Source organism: Thermobia domestica, chromosome 2, assembly GCF_964235325.1.
Source record: "Thermobia domestica chromosome 2, izTheDome1.hap1.1, whole genome shotgun sequence".
In the NCBI taxonomy this organism is placed as follows: domain Eukaryota; kingdom Metazoa; phylum Arthropoda; class Insecta; order Zygentoma; family Lepismatidae; genus Thermobia; species Thermobia domestica.
The window spans coordinates 119,218,143-119,238,267 of record NC_137455.1 but is presented as its reverse complement, the minus strand read 5'-3'; the positions used below and the strand labels follow the sequence as shown (position 1 = coordinate 119,238,267).

Sequence of the window (20,125 nt, the reverse complement as noted above, 5' to 3'; positions counted from 1 at the left end):
GATCACAAGTATCGACCTTGCTAAGGGATCGCATTCTGAGAGATGTAGTAAAGGGGGTGATATCAGGAGAGCGAGAGTGTGTAAAAAGGTTGCAATTGATAGAATGTAATACGGAGGGTGGTACACATTGTTGGGTTGCGAGGAAGATATTAGCGGGAAATCGCAAAAATGGAAGCTTCTTACCTAGTTCAAGGAAACTGGCCTGTCAATAATGGCAGAACATTGAGGAGGAGGAGGAGGAGGATAATTATACTACAAATAAAAAAGCTGAAACAATGGTATAAGCATACGAATTGACCAGCATTTTTTTCTGGTGGCAGCTTTGTAAGGTTATAGTTCCCTTAAACTGGTAAGATTCTAAGATCAGGTCATTCGGGTCGGTTGTCGGGTTAGGTCACCTCAGGTCTGGTCACTTGGGTCAGCTCGGGTCGAGTTGTCGGGTCGGGTCAATTGGACCAGCTCGGGTCGAGTCAATCGGGTCGGATTGTCGGGTCGGGTCAGTGAATTCGAGTCACGGGTCGGGTCAATCGGGCCAGCACGGGTCGGGATGTCAGGTCGAGTCAATCGGGTCAGATTGTCGGGTCGGATTACGAGTCGGGTCACTCGGGTCAATCAATTCGAGTCACGGGTCGGATTGGGTCGGTTTTCAACACATATAATTTCCACGAAAATTACAATATATCACGGTTTATACCTCATTGGACTTCCAATAAAACATATTTTCAATGATGTGTACATAATGTCGCCATTTTTGTACGAGGGAATTTCTAGAGGGATTTTCTGGGAATTTGATGGAGTGTAGATTCCTGTGTGTATGTGTGTGTGATACCTTACAGAATACAAGATGCCGAGGAAGTGTGTAAATCAACCGGACAATTTCTGTTATGTATGTGGGGAGCTGACATTTAAATCGCAACGTCGATGTTTTACTCCACTTGTGAGGAAGTGTTATCAGTTATATTTTGGTTGTTGTGTAGGAGACCAAGATAAGAATTTCGCACCTCGACTGGGTGGGCAAATGGTGAACGAAACATGAACTTCGCAGTACCGATGAGCTGGAGGGAAACAAAAGATCATTCTTCAGACTGCTACTTTTGTATGACACAGATAAAGAAATAACCAGTAAATCTAAGCACACAGTACAGTACGCTAATTTGCCATCAGCAATTAGGCCAGTTCCATACAGTGCAGAATTGCCTGTACCAGTACCTCATTCTCATCTTACGGTAAATGAGGATTGCGTACTTGAGGCAACTACTGAAGTTCCAAATGAAGAAGATGATCCTACTTATGTAGGAATCACATCAACATTAGATCCCCATCTGATAAATCAGAATGAACTAAATGACCTCGTACGGGATTTAAAACTCTCCAAGATACAGACAGAACTTCTTGCTTCTAGACTTAAAGGCTGGAATCTGCTCCATCGTGACACTAAAGTGTGTATTTTTCGATACCTTCATACAGAGTTTCAAAACTACTATTCTCAAGAAAATGATTTAGTGTATTTTAATAATGTCTGTCCTGTGATGGATACACTCGGACATGCACATATAAGTACAGATTGTTTATTGACTCTTCGAAAACTAGTTTTAAGGCTGTCCTTTTGCACAATGGCAACAAATTTCCTTCAGTGTCTTTGGCTTATGCAACTAATATGAAGGAAACCTATGAAAACATCGAAATAGTGTTAGAAAAAATTCAGTATGAGAAATACAAGTGGACCGTTTGCTGTGATTTAAAAGTCATTTCTTTGTTAATGGGTTTGCAGCTTGGTTATATGAAATATTGTCGTTTCCTCTGCGAATGGGACAGCAGGAACAAAGCGGAACATTACATCAAGAAGGAATGGCCAACGCATGTATTAACTCCTGGACAGTAGAAGGCTGTTTATTCCTCACTGGTGAGCCCTGATAAGTCTAGCTCCTCTTCACATAATGTTGGGGCTCTTCAAAAACTTTGTTAAGGCAATGGACAAAAGTAATGCAGGATTTTGTTACCTCAAGGAAAAATTTCCTCGGGTTAGTGACGCTAGAGATTTTTTTAGACCCCCAAATAAGATGTTTGATTCGTGACCAAAAATTTGAGGATCTCTTAACTCTGGTTGAGAAAGCAGCTTGGTGTTCATTTAAATGTTTAACAGAGATTAGGAAACAAGAAAGCCCCAAATTACCGTGAAATTGTGAGTGATTTCCTGCAATCATTCAAAGAAATGGGTTGCAACATTTCCCTTAAAGTTCACTTTCTAGACTCCCACCTGTATTTCTTTCGTGAAAACCGTGGTGCTGTTAGTGACGAGTATGACAAATGAGAGACAAATGACAAATGTCTCAAAAATGACAAAGGAGAGAAAAGAAAATCCAAAGCAGCAGAGCAGTGTCTTATCGCAGTTTGAGCTGACAGCATAGTTTCGGTCGTCACATACGCCAATAGACCTACAAGCGTGTATAAGAGTTATACAGTTACAATATACGTTGCGCTACAGGCGGAATGTGCACGAACTACAAATGAATATGTTTCTTACAAGTATCAGTCACTGTTGCAGCCTCTTTACATTTTACACATTCTTTTTTCTCCCACTTTTTGACCTTGACAAGCAGAAGTACCAGGCTTTCCGAGTTCACAACCATAAACTGTTTGTGTACAGAGTACGTTTTCAGTTCTTCGAATGACTGTGCGCGCGAAGAACTAGGGTGATAATCGGACAATCGTATACGGCAGTCAGAAACACCCGGTTGCAATTTTAAATGTAAAATACATATATAGAGCCTTAACAACGCCATGAGGATGTATATATAACGATATGTATGTATATATACAGAACCAGTTGTTAAAGAAGTAGAATAATATCACAGGTTGCTAGTAAAGAGCAAGAAATCTTTAAATAAGTTATTACCTGATTTTGAAATATGTTTAAAATCGTGTTTTAAACTGTTCAAAATGTTTAAAACATGATTTTTGTGTGTGTTTTAAAAGATGTTTAGAACATTTTAAACACCTTTTTCGTGTTTTAAAGACATATTTTGTTTTTTGTTTTTTTTTAACTGCTTTATAGAGAGTTTTGTTGAGAGTGCATTCTAGGAATCCTTCAAGAAAGTTTTTACTCATTTTGTTTCGCTGTTTTATAGAAAAAAAGGAACAGAGGATATAGAACTTTGAAAGGACCATGTATTGCCCCTTTTTTACGAAACAGTTAAGTTGTTTTTTCTTAAAATCTTTATAACGTTTGAAAAACCTTTTCTTTTTGTTACATGAATTTTGTTTTTCTTGAGTTTTTGTAAAGAATATATTGAGGTACTATACGGATTTACAACGTCACTTATCCTTGAAACGAAACTAAAGAAATCTTTGTTTTATTGCTTTAAGACCGCTGGAAAGAGAGACGCTGGCGGAATTCCATATTTCAGCGCAAAGGCGGATGGGAGGGGGGCCGAAATTCGCAAACTTGTTTTGGCGGGAATATGTGTTTATAAAAATTGTTATGAAGAGAGACAAACATCTTATTATTGAACTAGTATCCCGTTCGGAGTTGATCTCTGTTTGTTTGAGTGAGTGATTCTTGGCTGATTGATATTATTTGTGTGATTTTACTTGTTGTGATTGACTTTATTTGTTTGATTTCTACACATTACTTCATTGTTGGTGATATATTCATTGTTCCTGTGATTAGTTCATCATTAAGGTAAGAATATTTACAAGGTTGTCCCAAAAGTTCGTAAACACTTGCTAACAATTGACATTTTATTCGCCAAGTATTTGCATACCAAACATTATTCCTCAAAATAAAGACCATCATGTTCTAAGACTGTCTGCCATCGAACTGCAAACATTAGGATCTGGTCAAAGTACCATACAGCCGGCTTCGTTTTAAAGAATTCTTGACACGCTTCCGCGACTTCATCAAACGATTCAAATCGGCGGCCCTTCAGAAAGTGTTGCATTGAGCGGAAAAGGCCGTAATCTGATGGAGCACAGTCCGGACTGTATGCAGGATGTGACAAAACTTCAACGCCGTCCAGCTCTGCAAACTTGTCTTTGGTCTTCCTGGCGGTGTGTTGCACTGTAATGCTGAATCAACGCGTGTTTTCGGTTGATCAGAGTCGGGTACGTTTGCTTCAACTTGTCGTAGACCCGCTCCAGTTGCTGACAGTAAAGTTCGGCATTGACAGCACGACCATTCGGAACCAACTCAAAATGCACGATTCCTTCAAAGTTCCACCACACGCACAACATGATTTTCTTGCCGAAGCGATCTTGTTTTGGAACTGACGGTGTTTCTTGCCCTTTCTTAACCCATCGCTTGTCTCGATTGTGCTGGACCAGATAGACTCATTTCTCGTCCGATATCGCAATACGCTTCCAAAAACGGTCGTCCAATGGATTACAGAGCAATTGACGGCAAATTTCAACTCGTTTGTTGGCTTGTTCTTCGCTGAGTTCGTGCGGATCTTGGCGCGGCTTTTTGTGAACAAAATCAAGTTGCTTCGAGTGTCGGTGAATTGTCGATTTGCCAACTCGTAGCTCAGCAGTCAATTCCCGAGTGGTCTCTGAAGGCACAATGTCTAACCTGGTTTGCAACTCTCCATCATCCAACTTTAACGGCTGTCCGGAACGAGGCTTATCTTCAAGGCTCATGATGCCTGACTCGAAACGCTTGTACCACTTTCAGATCGCAGCGTATGCAATTGTTCCTTCACCTTCGGCAGCACAAATCTCTTCTGCAGCTTTTCTGGTTGAGAGTCCTTGCTTCCAGCAGTAGCGAATCAAAACTCGCAGTTCCATTTTATCAATTGCCATCTGGAATACACAAATGAAGAGCACCACTATCACGATATAAATACACAAAACACTTAACAATTGCATAAAATTTCAAGTTTTTGAATGTGTTTACGAACTTTTGGGACAACCTTGTATTATTTTTATGCATTTGAAATGTGGACATAGGGAGGGAATTGCTTCTCTTAGCAGACATATTTTTGAATCATTGAGTATTTGGTTATATGTTTTAGCGTGAACAGCACTTGATTGTATGAGGGGAGACACGGGTTTGATTTCCGGTGGAAGCTTATGTGATATGGATTTTACGGTTGATATATCCTTGTTGTTTAATGGAATGATAAACTCAAAATTGTTGCGACTTGGAATTCGCTTGAAATAAATGAAAGTAAATATAGTGATTGTTTAATAGTAGGAAAGCAAAACGAAATGAAGTTGATCAGTTTAATGTCCCACGGTTTTAATGGTGAGGAGGCTAACATATTAAATCAGATTATAAACTAAAGTTTTAAGTTAATGAAAGTGTGTGGAAACGTGAGAACGCTAATTGATTGCTCAGAAGATTGCACGATGAACTCTTTGCACCAGAGTAAGCGCTCTATCACTGAGCCACCGTGCCACCCTTAGCAAAGAAAGCAAATAGTTATTATACGTTCGATTGAGAAATTGAATAATACTGTAGTAAACACACTTATCGTTTGTAGGTACCGGTGTTTGAACTCTTGTATTGGAAATATAATTGATAGAATCATAACTTAACAGTTTTTTCAATGTAAATACGTACTTTTATAAGAGAAGTTTAGTATTATGAGAGGAATATATGTCTGAATTTTTGTATTATGATCCATTGAGATGTTAAAATTATTTGGAATTGATAAAAAATTAAAAATGGAATTAATTATGTTAATTTTATTCATTCTATGCTAAAATATATACGAAATAAGGCATCTTTTCGATTTTATAAACTAGGAACACATAATCCCGTAGAAGGTATACTTTCTCCTTCTTGAACTCTCAGGTAATCTTCCAAGTTCTGAATGAGATATTGGTTTACTACGCAGAAGAATAAAAAACAGACTTATAGTATAAAATCATGAATGACCTGTTCTTGAATGAACAAGGCCTCTTTCCATCCCTTTCCGGGCTACGAAGTTGTCAATGAATTTGGCAGGTTTCCCTCCTTTTGGGTTAGGAAGAAGTGAATGAACGTTTGTACCCGGTTTCTTGTTATGTTATTGTTGTCCTATTTTTCTTCTTCATTCCTGGCTGGAATCCCCTTGAATGAAGGATTGTTGAAAAGTGATGTTTTTATGACTGCAGGTAGTAAAAAGGAAGTTTTCCTGTTTTAATAGAATAAAATGGAAAGAGTATTCATTCATCGGAATATTTTTCTTTTTTAAAAAAAATAGGCTAGAAAGATTAAATATTCATGAAAGAGAGAAAAACATTCTATACTCATTTTAGGAGCATAGTAAGACATTTTTACGGTATTGTGACTGCTATATTTGTATCTTACATACATGTAAATGATATCTGTCAGTTTTATGTCCCAAAAATACACATCTTGAGTTATCTCATGCCATTTCCCTTTATGATGAGTGAAACTGTGTAATGAGGAAGGGGAGGAAAGGGGTATCAAAGAGAAGTTTGTAGCATATTTTGTACGAAGTTTTGATGTTAAACCATTATTTGAGGGCACCTGACTATCTTTTTCGGTTTATGTTTATATATATATATATTTGTATATGTGTATATATGTATAAATGTACGTGCTCGGAACCTGTATTTGTATGTATATATGTTTGTATGCCATCTATTTACAAGTATGTCTGTCTATCGGTTGTTTTGTGTGACTGGGTCTTTGTAGCTTTGAATTTATGTACATATACATGCGTCTGTGCGTTGATAGACATCTCTCTCTGTGTATGTGTGTGTGTGTGGTGGCGCATTAACATGTGTGTACACATGCATGCCTTCGTAGTCGTTGTAGCCATCCGTTTGGTGTTTGCTGTTGTATTATTATGGTTTTGCCTATGTATGTGATGTGTCTGGTGGTGCATTAACATGTGTGTACACATGCATGTCTTTGAAGACGTTGTAGTCATCCGTTTTGTGTTTGCTGCTGTATTACTGTGGCTTTGCGTATCTACGAGGTGTGTGTGGTAGTGCATTATCGTGTTTGTACATATGCATGTCTTTGTAGACATTGTAGTCATCCGTTTTGTTTGCTGCTGTGTTACTGTGGCTTTGCGTATATATGCGATGTGTGTAGTGCTGCATTATCGTGTTTGTACATGTGCATGCCTTTGTAGACATTGGTAGGCATCCGTTTATGTTTGCTGATGTATTACTGTGGCTTTACGTATGTATGTGATGTGTGTGTAATGGTGCATTATCCTTTTCGTTGTGCATTAGACATCAATCTGTGTTGATGTATTGTTCTTGTGGTGTGTACAGTCTTGTAATATTCTGTGCATTGGTATGCACTCGTCTGTGTGTGCTGGTGCATTGTTGTGTTTTTATGTGTCGTGTTGCATTGTGTGCATTGGTGAGCATCCGTCTGTGCATGTACGTATGTTTCTATGCATGATTGTGCATTATTATGGGTCTGCGTATGAATGTGATTGTATGTGGTGAAGCATTAGAGCGTGTGTACATGTGAATGTCTGTATGTGTGTTCATGCATTATCCTATGCGATGGTAGACAACCTTTTACCTGTATGTACCTATGTTTCTATGTTTGGCAGTTCATAATTCTAGGTTTGCGTATGTATGTGGTGAAGCATTAGAGTGTGTGTACATGTGCATGTCTGTATGTGTGGTTGTGTATTCTCATAGTTTTGCGTATGTATGAGTTTCTGTGTCGTGTTGCATTGTGTGCATTGGTAAGCATCTGTATGTATGTGCTCTTGTATTGTTTTGTGTTGTGCATTGGTAGACATGTTTTTATATGTGATATTGTCATATGTATTATGCCTATACACAATTTCAATTTTAATCAATTGAGTATACACAGTTTTTCACTTATATAACGGGTTCTGCGTAAAAGATATTTGTTTGCACAAGTAAGAAATTGCCTTAGATGTGAATACGTAATCATATTCGGTTGCGGCAACGCGGGTGCCCGGTGGCGGAAACGCGGCGCGACGCGGGGTGTGCGAATGGAAAACGCGCCCGGACGCAGGCGAAAACGCGAACATTATAATGTGACGCACCCGGACAGGTACATGTTATGCGAGGAACAGTAATGCTCAGGCAACATATGTAGATTCCATTGATTAACGTATGGTATCCATACTCCGTTGCCGTACGCAAGAGATCAGTAATGATTTCCATATACATATAATATGTAGTATTAGTTGTTTTTGTACGCAAGACATACACTATCTGATAATACACGCTATATTTGCGTAGTGCTTGACAGTCACTATTTAGGTGCTCGTGTACATTTTCCCGCCATGCAAAAATTAGTGTATTTTTCTGCGTGGTGGTTAACAGTACGTGACATGTTTGCGCAGTAGGTATATTATATCTTAATTAGCAATGTTAAGATGAACGTGTACATTTTCCCGCCATGCTGAAATTAGTGCCTTTTTCTCCGCGGTAGCTAACAGTGCATATCTTGTTTGCGCAATAAGTATAGTATGTTAGTTAGCAGCCAATCTTAAGAATCGGCTACATTTTCGGACCACGCACAAATTATGACATTTTCATGCGCAAAAGCTAAATATTAATAAATTGGATGTGCAGAAGATATAGTTACGTATTATGTGGTACTAAGAAAAGAAAAATAACAGAGTGCAAACGTGAATGCATCAATGTAAACTATAAACTTTTACGGGAACTTGTAATAAAATGTTGACGGAAGTATCTGTAGATAACCGATAAACTAAAATGAAAAATTCCCCCAGTATTATTAAAATTTTTCGTTTATTAAGATTAGAACATTGTTTTTCCTATTTCCTGGAGTCCCTATGTTGATTTTCAGTATACTATTAAATATTCTTATTACTGATGTCGAGACGAACATGTTCACTTTTTTTCATTTCTTTTTTTTGTTTTCCCAGTATTCCAGTCTCCATGTTGATTTCAGTATACTATTTAAATATTTTTATTACTGATGTCCAGACGGACATGTTCACTTTTTCTTTTTTCATTTTGTTTTTCCAATATTCCACAGTCCCTATGTTAATTTCAGTATACTATTTAAATATTCTCATTACTGATGTCCAGACGGACATGTTCACTTTTTCTTTTTTCATTTTTTGTTTTTCAGTTTTCCAGTCCCTATGCTGATTTTCAGTATACTAATTTAATATTCTTATTACTGATGCCCAGATGCACGTCTTCACTTTTTTCTTTTCTTTATTTTTGGTTTTTTCAGTTTTCCACAGTCTCTTTGTTGATTTTCAGTATACTATTTAAATATTCTTATTACTGATGTCCAGAGGTACATGTTCACTTTTTCTTAATTTTTGTTTTTCCGGTATTCCACAGTCCCTATGTTGATTTTCAGTATACTATTTAAATATTCTTATTACTGATGTCCAGACGGACATGTTCACTTTTTCTTTTCTTCATTTTTTCCCAGTATACCACAGTTCCTATGATGATTTTCAGTATACCATTTAAATATTCTTATTACTGATGTCCAGACGGACATGTTCACTTTTTCTTTTCTTTATTTTTTGGAGTTCATATGATGATTTTCAACATATTAATTTAATATTTTCACTAACATTCAAAAGAAAGATGCCTATGTAAGGTTTTCTCACACCCTTTCAATTACACTGTAGGCGTCATGACTTAGTCTTCCTCTCCCACTCAGTCGGCATAACTTTGAATTCCTTTCCCACTCAGTCAGCATTCCTTTGATTTCCTTTCCCATTGAAGGTGTTTAACTTTGCTTTTATTTTCCACTCAGTCGCCAGAACTTTTTTCCTCGCCTACTGAAGCGGTATTTCTTTCATTTCCTCTCCCACTGCTGGCGGCATGCCTTTGGTCTCCCCTCCCACTGCAGGCAGCATGACTTTGATATCTCCTCCCACTGCAGGCGGCATGGTTTTGATATCCTCCTTTCCTTTGCGTAACATGCTGAAACTTGTCTTGAACACTACATATTTTTGTGACGTCATACTTTGTAATGTATATATACTGTGTTGTACAATTGTAATCATTTGAATGCTGACGAGGTTACTTGCATGACGTATTTTCATTACTTCCTCAAATTTAAATTATTTCATATTATTTATTCATCTTAGTATTGCACATAAGAAAATATTGAAAAGTTATCTGACTACATAAGAAATTATTGTGTTAAACAAGAAGATATTGAAGTCGAAGTGATTGTATTAACAGACATACACAGACACTAAAATTGTTATTATTATTATTATTATTATGTCCATATTAAGAAGAAACTCAATTCCTAATTACAGATGGAGTTCTTCAACTTAGAGTTCAATGTGGTGGACGAAACCCTCTTCCAAGAATTGAAGGGTCTTCATAATGTTGAAAGAGTCCTGGCAGCATAGGAGAAGATCGTTAAACTCCAACATGAGGGCCATAGAGGGAGTGAAAGGTGTGAGTATTTGCTCTCATTATTACACCAGTATTTTGCCTCTAATGAAGTTTTCAATATATGTTTTGAATACATGAATAGTTTTCCTCTGCAGATGTTAGATTTATTTTCTGCAAGATTTTTCAGATGGGAGAACATGTATCATCTAGCGCAGGAGAGGTTTATTCATCATTTTCATAGAGGAGAAGGGCAACTTGATAGAGTAAATGATAAAGAGGTATCTGAATTTTATCAGTATGGCTCGCGTTTTGTGTTGGCTCAACGTAATGTTGCAGCAGCATCATTATTGTGTAACAATTCCGTAGTCAATATCCCCCAAGGAAATTCAAATTTGGGTAATATGATGGATGACAGAATGATTGTTGATGATGCTGAACATCAATATATTCAAAATTCCGTTGATAATAATGATGATTATATGGAGATGCTGGGAAAGTTTTTAGAAGAGTTGTGTATCGATGCAGTTCAACCTGCTCAAATAACACAACGGACAATTGCTGTAAACAATGTTTATCCAGATGTGCTATGTTCACGGGATACTATTGGTTACCGGTCAGTATCTTCACAAGTAGGACCATCTCATGGAAATGTGTCGCACAGGCGCGGCCAAGTTGGTCACAAACAATTTTAAAAATCAGACGATGATAACAACGAAATCGTAAGAGACAGCACAAAAGATTTCACGAATTTTAATCTTCGTGGAAGAGAAATCGCTGTTCGCTCTACCGGTGAACACAATATACAAAATCCGTAAGGATATATTAAGAATTTGGTAAACTTTGCTTTAGTCGAGGTTCTCACTGAGGCTCGAGCAGATTACGTTGGTCTCTGTATCGATAGCTCGAACAGTTGAAACAAAAAGCCAGCGTATATTTCGTGGAGAAGGCAGAGCGATTTAAGTGCTGAGGTCATTTTAACTTCATTGGAAAACATACTAAATTCCAATGAAGAATTCATGCTCTGAAATGAGCTACAATTCCGGTTTCATATAGTTAAAAACGTATGCGGGCAAGGGATTAAGAATTATTGTAATGCCGCGTTATGAAGACATGGAAAAGGTTCTCACCCGCCATCTTGTTTATATTAACGCATCTGACATGCTCTGCTTGCCTAAGAGTATTGTTTGGTATTTGGAGAAATATGAAGGAACTAGAAACACTATATAATCTAAAGAGATGATCAAGTTTGGAAAAGTAAGGCAGAGCGACTCTGTAGGAATGCAAATGTTGTTAAAGCAAAAATGCTTGCGATTTAAATAATCTTGATACTTTCCAGAAATATTTTTCAGGAAAGTATCAAATTGTTGTTTATGAAAGAGATGAATCCGCCAATGGTCATCAATATAAGATACATGTCCCTGGAAATCCTGCTCCAAAACAAATGTATATTTTTTATGAAAGAGGTGTTACAGTTGGCCATTTCCACCAATTAAGTGCATTATATCCTTTTTAGAAAATAGAAAATATCGTACGAAGTGTTTGGAAGCATACGATGAACGCTTACGTAATCATAAGTGCGAATTCAGGTGTTTGGATTGCAATAAGCAGCATTATAAAAACCCGACATTACGAAAAATCAAATGTGATGCATGTAATAGAAAGTTTAGTGAGGGTGAATGTTTTAATAATCATTTGGGACGTAATAAAGCTGGCTTTAGTGAATGTCATTATGTAAAGCTTTGTCCCGACTGTAATCGCATGACTGACAGTAGACTTCGAAAAGTTGCGCACAAGTGTGGTGAACATTTTTTGCCATGTGTAAGGTTCACGTAGAACCTAATTGTCAATGCTATGTGCAAAAATTGAAGCCTACATATATCAAAAGGTTTATGTACATTGCATATGATATTGAAACGATGTTAATGCCGGAAGATTAGAGTGGTGAGAGTAAACATGAAATAGCCCTGATTTGTAGCAGACATACATGTTCATACTGTATGAGTTAATTTTTGAATGATCCCTGCAACTTTTGTGGTGATAAAAATGGAAATCGATCCTTTTCTTTTAAAACAATGGATGACTTTATTAAATACGTTTTAATGGCGCGTCCAGTGTTTCAGCTCATAGTAGTTTTAGCGCACAACTCTAGCAGATTTGATGGTATTTTCTGCCTAAGAAATCTAATTAAGAAGCAGCATATTATTCTTGATGTTCTGATACAGGGTCAAAAAATATTTTGTATTAATATTGCAAATAGATTCTTCTTCCGTGACGCGTATTTGTTCCTTGGAATTAAATTATCAAATATACCTAAAACTTTAGGCCTATTAGGAAATTTGAAGAAGGGAGATTTCCCATATTTAACACTTTGGAAAATAAAAATTATGTAGGTCCGGTTCCCGCTCTTGAATATTTTGACCCTGACTCGCGAAGCATGGAAGAAAGACAACAACTAATCGCCTGGCACTAAGAACGTGCTGCAAGTGTCGAGGAGTATGATCTCCAAAATGAAATGTTGGCTTACTGTGAAAATGATATCATAGATCAAATTTAGTATCATAGAAGAGAACACTAATGGTCTCCAATATTTTATCGCTTGCTCTACGGTTGCAGGGTTAAGTGTGAAAGCATACCGTACCCTGTACTTACCGGAGAATACCATTGCGGTAATTCCCCCAAAGGGATTTCAACATAATGAGCGACAAAGTGCGAAAGCACTCTTGTGATTAAAATATGTTGAACATCAACTTGGAAGGAATATCGAGTACTGTGGTACTGGCCCAGAGGTACGCTTCGGTAAACACAGGGTTGACGGATATGATCCAAGTACGAATACAGCGTATGAATTTTATGGCTGTAATTTCCACGGGTGTTTCATGTATTCCTAACAACCGTGATGAAATTATTCATGGTTCTCAGGATCCTTGCAATACGTATGCAAGACGGTAAGAACAAACCATGACTCATCGAGAATACATTCAAGATCTTGGTGTAAAGTTACACGAGATCTGGGAATGTACTTTGGACAATATGGTGGAGACAGATAAAGATTTACAAAAGTTCATTAAAGAACATTGTAAACATCTAGCGGATCCTATTTCCAAGAATGGCGTATCATGGTGGTCGTACTGAAGTCTTTCGATTATATGTTAATTGCAAGGTTAATGAGGTCATTCGATATTTCGATTATCCTTTGTAATGGCACGTAGGTCAATGCCGGTTGGGATGCCTAAGATTCAGAGGGGCCTGATTTTCCAGAAGTGGAAAATTCTCATGGGTTAGTGAAATGTACCATCATGCCTTCAAAAGATATGTATTTTCCTATTCTCCCATATGTGGCAGGTGGACGCTTAGTTTTTGGACTGTGCCGGACATGTATGGAAGAAGGAAATGAATTTGTAGGGGAATGTACACATGAAGGAATGGATTGCGCAATAACAAGTACATTTTGTACTCCAGGGCTACACCTTGCTCTTAAAAAAGGTTATAAGATAATCGATATTCATGAAATTTGGGAGTTCGAACTCATGGATTCAGAAGAAGGGAATTCAGGTGATTTATTCGGGAATTACGTGAACTCCTTTCTTCAAATGAAGAAGGAAGCCCTAGGTTTTCCTGCATCATGCCAAACTGAAGAAGACAAAAAGAAATATATCGATGAATATTATGCCCATGAAGGCATTAAATTAAACTATGATAAGGAAGAACCCCGAATTGCGCGCTACAGCGAAATTATATCTTAGTTCACTGTATGGGAAATGGGGTCAACGCCCGGACACAATGCAGTGTGCAATCCTAAACTCAGCAGTTTCTTAGGTACCTTTCGTTGGCAAGATATGAAGTTCATTCAGTGATTCCAGTCGGTGATAGGCATTTTCTAATGAACTACAAGGACTTGGAAATTGATAACACCCCATTAGGATTTTCCAATGTCGTCTTGGCCGCATTTATTACTTCGTGGGCCAGACTTAAACTTTATGACCTTCTGACTGCTGTAGGACCTGAACGTGTACTTTACTGTGATACTGACAGTATTATGTTTTACAGCGAAAAGATGAGGAACCAGTGTTACAGTTCGGTAATTATCTTGGGCATTTAACGGATGAAGTAGATGAGGGATGGGAATTTATCATTGTGATAGCTTCAGGACCCAAAAATTATTTATGAGGCTTAGAAATGCCTCAGGGGAAATTCGGCACATTTACAAAATTCGGGGAATAACACTGAACCATAGAACCTCTGAAAAATTAATTTTGAGAGCTTCTATGCGCTAGAGCGAGAAGAAATCGAATCTGTAGTGATTGAAAATCCTATAAGTATTATCCGGAAACGTGGGTTCCAAATTTTTTCAAGACGAGAAACCAAAACACACCGTATGGTTAACAAAAAACGTAAACGAATTGATGGCGAAGACGATATTCTTTTACATGACATACAAAAGACTAAAACCATACCATACGGTTACGAAGACACTTAATGTTTGACCCACGAAGGCCAAATGCGAATCTTCGACGGATCGCTTCACATTGAAGCTCATTATTTATTGGATCGTATGCAATGCATACTCACTTTTTAATCTAGTCATTTCAAGCTTTAATATGATAGTCATTTTAATTTGTTGAATGAGTGAATGTGTAAAAGGTGAGCTTTCTATTTTATGCATTCACTTGATAACGAGATGTTCAAGTTTAATCATCCCTCTACCATTTTAATTGCTGGTCCTTCAAGGGTTGGTAAAACTAGTTTTGTAAATTGTTTACTTAAGGAACGTGAACATATATTTACTACATTTCGTCAAATTGTATGGTGTTATGGTGCAGTAATACCACACTTAGATTCCCGTGCAAATTTTTGTTTCGTAGAGGGAATTCCAGATATGAATACTTTTCACATTGAAGGAAATTCATTATTAATATTAGATGATTTAATGTCTGAAACCAATGGTGATGTTGCAAATTTATTTACAAAATATGCACATCATAAAAAATTAACTGTAATATTTGTAGTGCAAAATTTATTTCCAAAAGGAAAATATGCACGTGATCAGGGACGTAGCGTCCATTAAGGCTATAAGACTTAGCCTATCCATTTATTTATAAATCAGCCTGAAATGTTGCTTTTGGATACTGATACAATTAATTTTATTAAAATGGATTTATTTTATAATGCGCTGTTTAAACATCAAGCGAGTTGAAGCGAAGCTTCTGCAAGAACGCATTGAAGGCTATCGGCCGCTAACCTTCCGCTTTTCTCATGGAATTAGAAGAATGGGAAGGTGACAATCAGTTTCCCGCCATCCTCAGCAGACGAAAACTATTTAAGCAATACACAAATCAACACGATGCAACGAAAGTGTACGAATGGTGACGAAAGACTAGCCTTTCGGGTGTTTGGGAAAACAAAAGCGACAGGACGCCTTCTTGTAAGAAACTACAGAACAGAGACTATGAAAAATTTAAAAGCTCGCATTCAGTAACAAGTTTTGACCAAAAAAAGAGAATAAAAATGTTATTATGAATAGTATTAATATACTCGTATCAGGGACCTTATTGCGTGCTGGTTTGCGTTATCACAGCGTAAAATTTACATTTTAGTTGGTGATTATTGCCATAGCAGTTATAATTGCTTGTATTTTTTGCGTTGCGTTGCGTTGCTATTTGTAAGTTTTTCGAAGATTGATAGTATACTCAGATGAGATATAGTTTCTTTTTTTTATACTTTCAATCTAAAAGTAGCTTTTTCTGTAAAAATCATCAATTAACTATGAACTCCTGCTCCACCGGTTTCCAGTAGTATGCTGATATGTGTTGTTATGGGTGAAGTGGTTAAGTTTGTGTATATGATTTCGGGAATTTACAATTAATAAAGCCATCTACCCGGTTTTATTTGTTTCTTTGAAACAGTATATGAAATTCTTATTACTTCATTTGTTACATTCTTTAAATAATTGATTGGAATTTTTTAGCAATCTATTGACTGTCTAATAAATTGGAACCGTATATGTAAGGAGAATATGAAGCAGAACCACTCTTATACAATTTCTTGCATTATATGATGAACATATTGAATGAATTAACATTTTTCTATCAAGCATTACAGCCAGGTCCGCAGTTAGAACAATAAGACGTGATCGTTTTAATAAGGGCGGGATCTTTTTTTTTTGTGGGGAGAAGCGGTAACTTGAATTCACTTTACACTCATTTATACATAAAACAAACAATTGCAAGTTTGAGGGGACTGGGTCCCTCCTAGCCACCCTCTAGCGACGAATCTAATTTCAGCCTACCCATTTCTAAACTTCACGCTCTGTTACTGCATGTGATATTAGTTTAAATGCACATTATATTATAGTAAATCCACGTGACAAATTGCAAACTCAATATTTAGCCAGAAAAATCATGCCACGACAAAGTAAACATATCATCGATGTATTTGATGAAGTAAAACGCTCCCCTCATACTTATTTATTATTTGATTCCACACAGAAAACAAATGATGCATTACGAATACGTAGAAACATATTTCCCGATCAAACAATGTACGTATACACAAACGTAAAAGACGCAGTTTATGTTTAGCTGGTATCAAGATGTTGAAGGAAACGATTGGTGTATGAGACTCCGACGCCAACTGAAGATCTGTTTGCTCTAATGCTTTCAACGGGTCGGATTGAAGACCGACCCGACCCGATGACCCGACTAAGATCGGGTCAACCCGACCCGTTTGAGAGCACTACATCACGACACCGGGTGAACGCCAAAATGCACTACCATTGGAAATTAAACCCGGGCCACGTGTACCGAAGTCTTATATATTAACAACTAGCTAGATCAAGCGGGGGATTTGTATATGCATCTTAAGGAATATTTGGCACTTTTGAGGTTGGGTTATTTCTTTTTATAACTGTCCGACGTGGGAGAATTTTTTTTCTTGCTTTAGTTCTATGTGACGAAATTTTTCTTCAAGGTCAGTGTTCTCACCTCCTCGGAAGGCAGGGGGTCTCGTAAGACAGTAGCAAGAGTCTCTTGGCGGAGACAAAAGTAAATCGTTTAACTACAATGATAAGGGTTGAAGAAAAGGGAGAACACCTGTGATTTTTCCAACCCTTCAATTTTCATTCCAAAATACGTTCTTATGATTCTGGGATCCGCGCCACTTTGATTTTTCTTTCTCGGTAATTAAAACGTATTTTACAGTATATATAGTTGCAAGTAAGATACACAATATGAATTTTGTAATTGAAAATTTAAAAATACAGTATGATAATTAATTATAAAGTGCTTATTTTATTTCATCACTTTCAGCCCAACAAATGAAATTAAAACAATTCGCACCCTGGGTCTTGGTCATCAATACTGCGTCTTATTTTTTGTCTTGCACAGTCAAGTCTTGGTCCTGCATTTCGTAGTCTTGGTGGTCTTTCATGCTATACAAGAGCCAAGAATGCTAGTCTCATCGGTACAAATGAAGACAAAGTGTGATTTTGATTATGGTCTTTCATACTATACGGAAATCAAGAAAATATGCTCATTGCTACTTGGTGATCACCAAAGCAAGGCCAAGAGCAAGATTACTATGCACTTCGTCTTGCATATCCAATCTTTATCTTGTTCTTGTATCGATGTTCTTGGGCTTGGTGAAATAACATGAAATATTCAGTTTAAGGTCCCTCGATTCTGCACCGAGGCTAAGGGAGATGGTGACCATGAGAAATGAATGAAATGATGGAATGAAGAAAGTGGGAGGAAACAGAACCCCGAGAAAACCCACTACACGGCGTTTCTCCACCGCAAAGCCCACTTAGCACAAGCTGGGATTGAACCTTGAACACCACGCACCAGAGATGAATTCTCTACCACTGAGCCACCGCGGCCCCTCTTGGGCTTAGTCGTCCATATCCAATCTTTCTTTTGGCCTTGCTTAACAACTTCTAGTTTTGTTCTAAATCCAGACTCCATATTGGCGTAGATAATATTACAGTCGATTGGTAAAATCGATCTTCCACATTTAAAAATTAAAATACACACAAGTACAAAAATAAGCATTTACCATAAAAACACTAGCTGCAAGTGTTCAAAATAATTTATGGTTTCTATGAAAATCAATTGAAAATTGCTATTTTTAATTAGGCAGCAAATGAAAAACAGCAACTTTCGACTCCAGCCGAGTTTAAGCTCAACCTAAATTCAGTTGGCCAAAGTGAACTGACCCGACCCGTTTGAGAGCACTACTTTGCTCGTACCAGAAACTCCTTACTTCGCTGACGTCATCTCTGTATGGACGTGAATGGCGGAGTTTCAACAATGTATATGAGATGCGTACGTGCTCAAGACACAGTAGTAGTGTTTACCTATTTCTGCATTGAACTGTGGAGTGTTTGTGGGAATATCGTCCACTATGACACGATTGTTCCTTGCTCCCCACGTTTGATACTCCAATCGTATTTGTGGTTATTCCATGCTCGATAGTATGCCTATGACCTGCCTCGATTGAACGTGGTTTGTAATGATTGTGGCTTGACACTTTTGTCACGAACATGAATGAAGCTATATGCTGCACTGGGTCATACATTCGCTATTAGATTTCGCCTTACTATTGTGACTACTACTGTTTACCTGTCACTGTGTGCGTTTTTCCAACGTTTTCCTCCATCATTTACCCGAGGATTTGGCCGTTCCTTTGGTGAGTTCTATACGCACAAGTGTTTACAGTATTGTTTTCTTCAGGTATGACTTTCTCTGTTTTTCTTTTACCCATGTATATTTTCATTCCTTCTCACCCTACTGCTACTCGTGAGTTTTGCCAGTACGAACTGACTTTCCCATGGCTCTCACTCGCAAACGATTTCGGCAAAACTCACGATCTTTCATTGGCATTGGTTGTCTGGGGGTGGGGTTGACTGTGTTATGGTTGGGTAACACCTTGCTAGCATTATCAATGTACTCCAGTACACAATTTTTTTCTTTCGGAGAACAAGTTTCTTCTTGGGGGCAAGTGTCCCTTGGTCCCTGCGGTAGTGCCACTGATCACTCCTGGTGTACATCAGTAACATCTTTTGAGAAATTCCTTTCGCCACATCCCTACTGCTCTGCCTGTGACACTGTTGTGTCACTCAGGCATTACTTTCTCTCAACTGGAACTGCTTGCTGTTGCCTTTCCTTTGTCCGCAATGAGGAGTCACACGTCGTTTTGCCGCCCTTTCTGACAACTTGTAACACAGAAATGACGCCGAATTAACAAAATGTCACATACTTTTTTTTGTTTGTTTTCATGTGTAGATTCTTCTTTCAACCGTTGTAAACGGAATTTTGCACCACCCTGTATATATATATAGTTACAAAGAGCAAATTTTGCATACTAATATTGCAACGGTGATAAAGCTTCCCGATTTACTATTAACATTCGAAGTACCCATCATTAACTTACTTGTGACATCATCAAATGATAGACGAAACTGCCACATTTAAAACGTGCACTATTTCGTGGTATAACGTATAACTATTTCATGGCTTATATAACATGCACTGTCAGAAGACCATCTTTCATAATCAGGTCCTCCAATGTTGAGTCATTTCTGGTCCGAGTCATCAACAGGGGCTTATTCTGACAAATTCCTTGACAATAAGCAGAGCCACTATCATCATATACTGCAAGCATTTTTCCAGAAATTACCTTTGGTTCCTTTCCTTCTCTAGAGCTCCCACGTGATTGTCAGGTTAGCGAACGCGCTTTCCGTTCGAGAGATCTGTGCCAGATTCCCGGTGGGAGCTCATGTGATTCGGAACCCACGCTGAACTGTAGGTCCACGTTTCATATGGCTTTGGTGATG

At 37.7% G+C, this 20,125-nt stretch overlaps 1 protein-coding gene across 1 annotated transcript; it reads right to left on the bottom strand.

The window, feature by feature from the left end:
* Positions 1–4,329: 4,329 nt before the first annotated feature.
* Positions 4,330–4,635, bottom strand: LOC145679149 (histone-lysine N-methyltransferase SETMAR-like). The gene has a single exon (XM_081749740.1). The coding sequence runs from the start codon at positions 4,633–4,635 to the stop codon at positions 4,330–4,332; it is 306 nt and encodes a 101-aa protein (XP_081605866.1).
* Between the last annotated feature and the right edge of the window lie 15,490 nt (positions 4,636–20,125).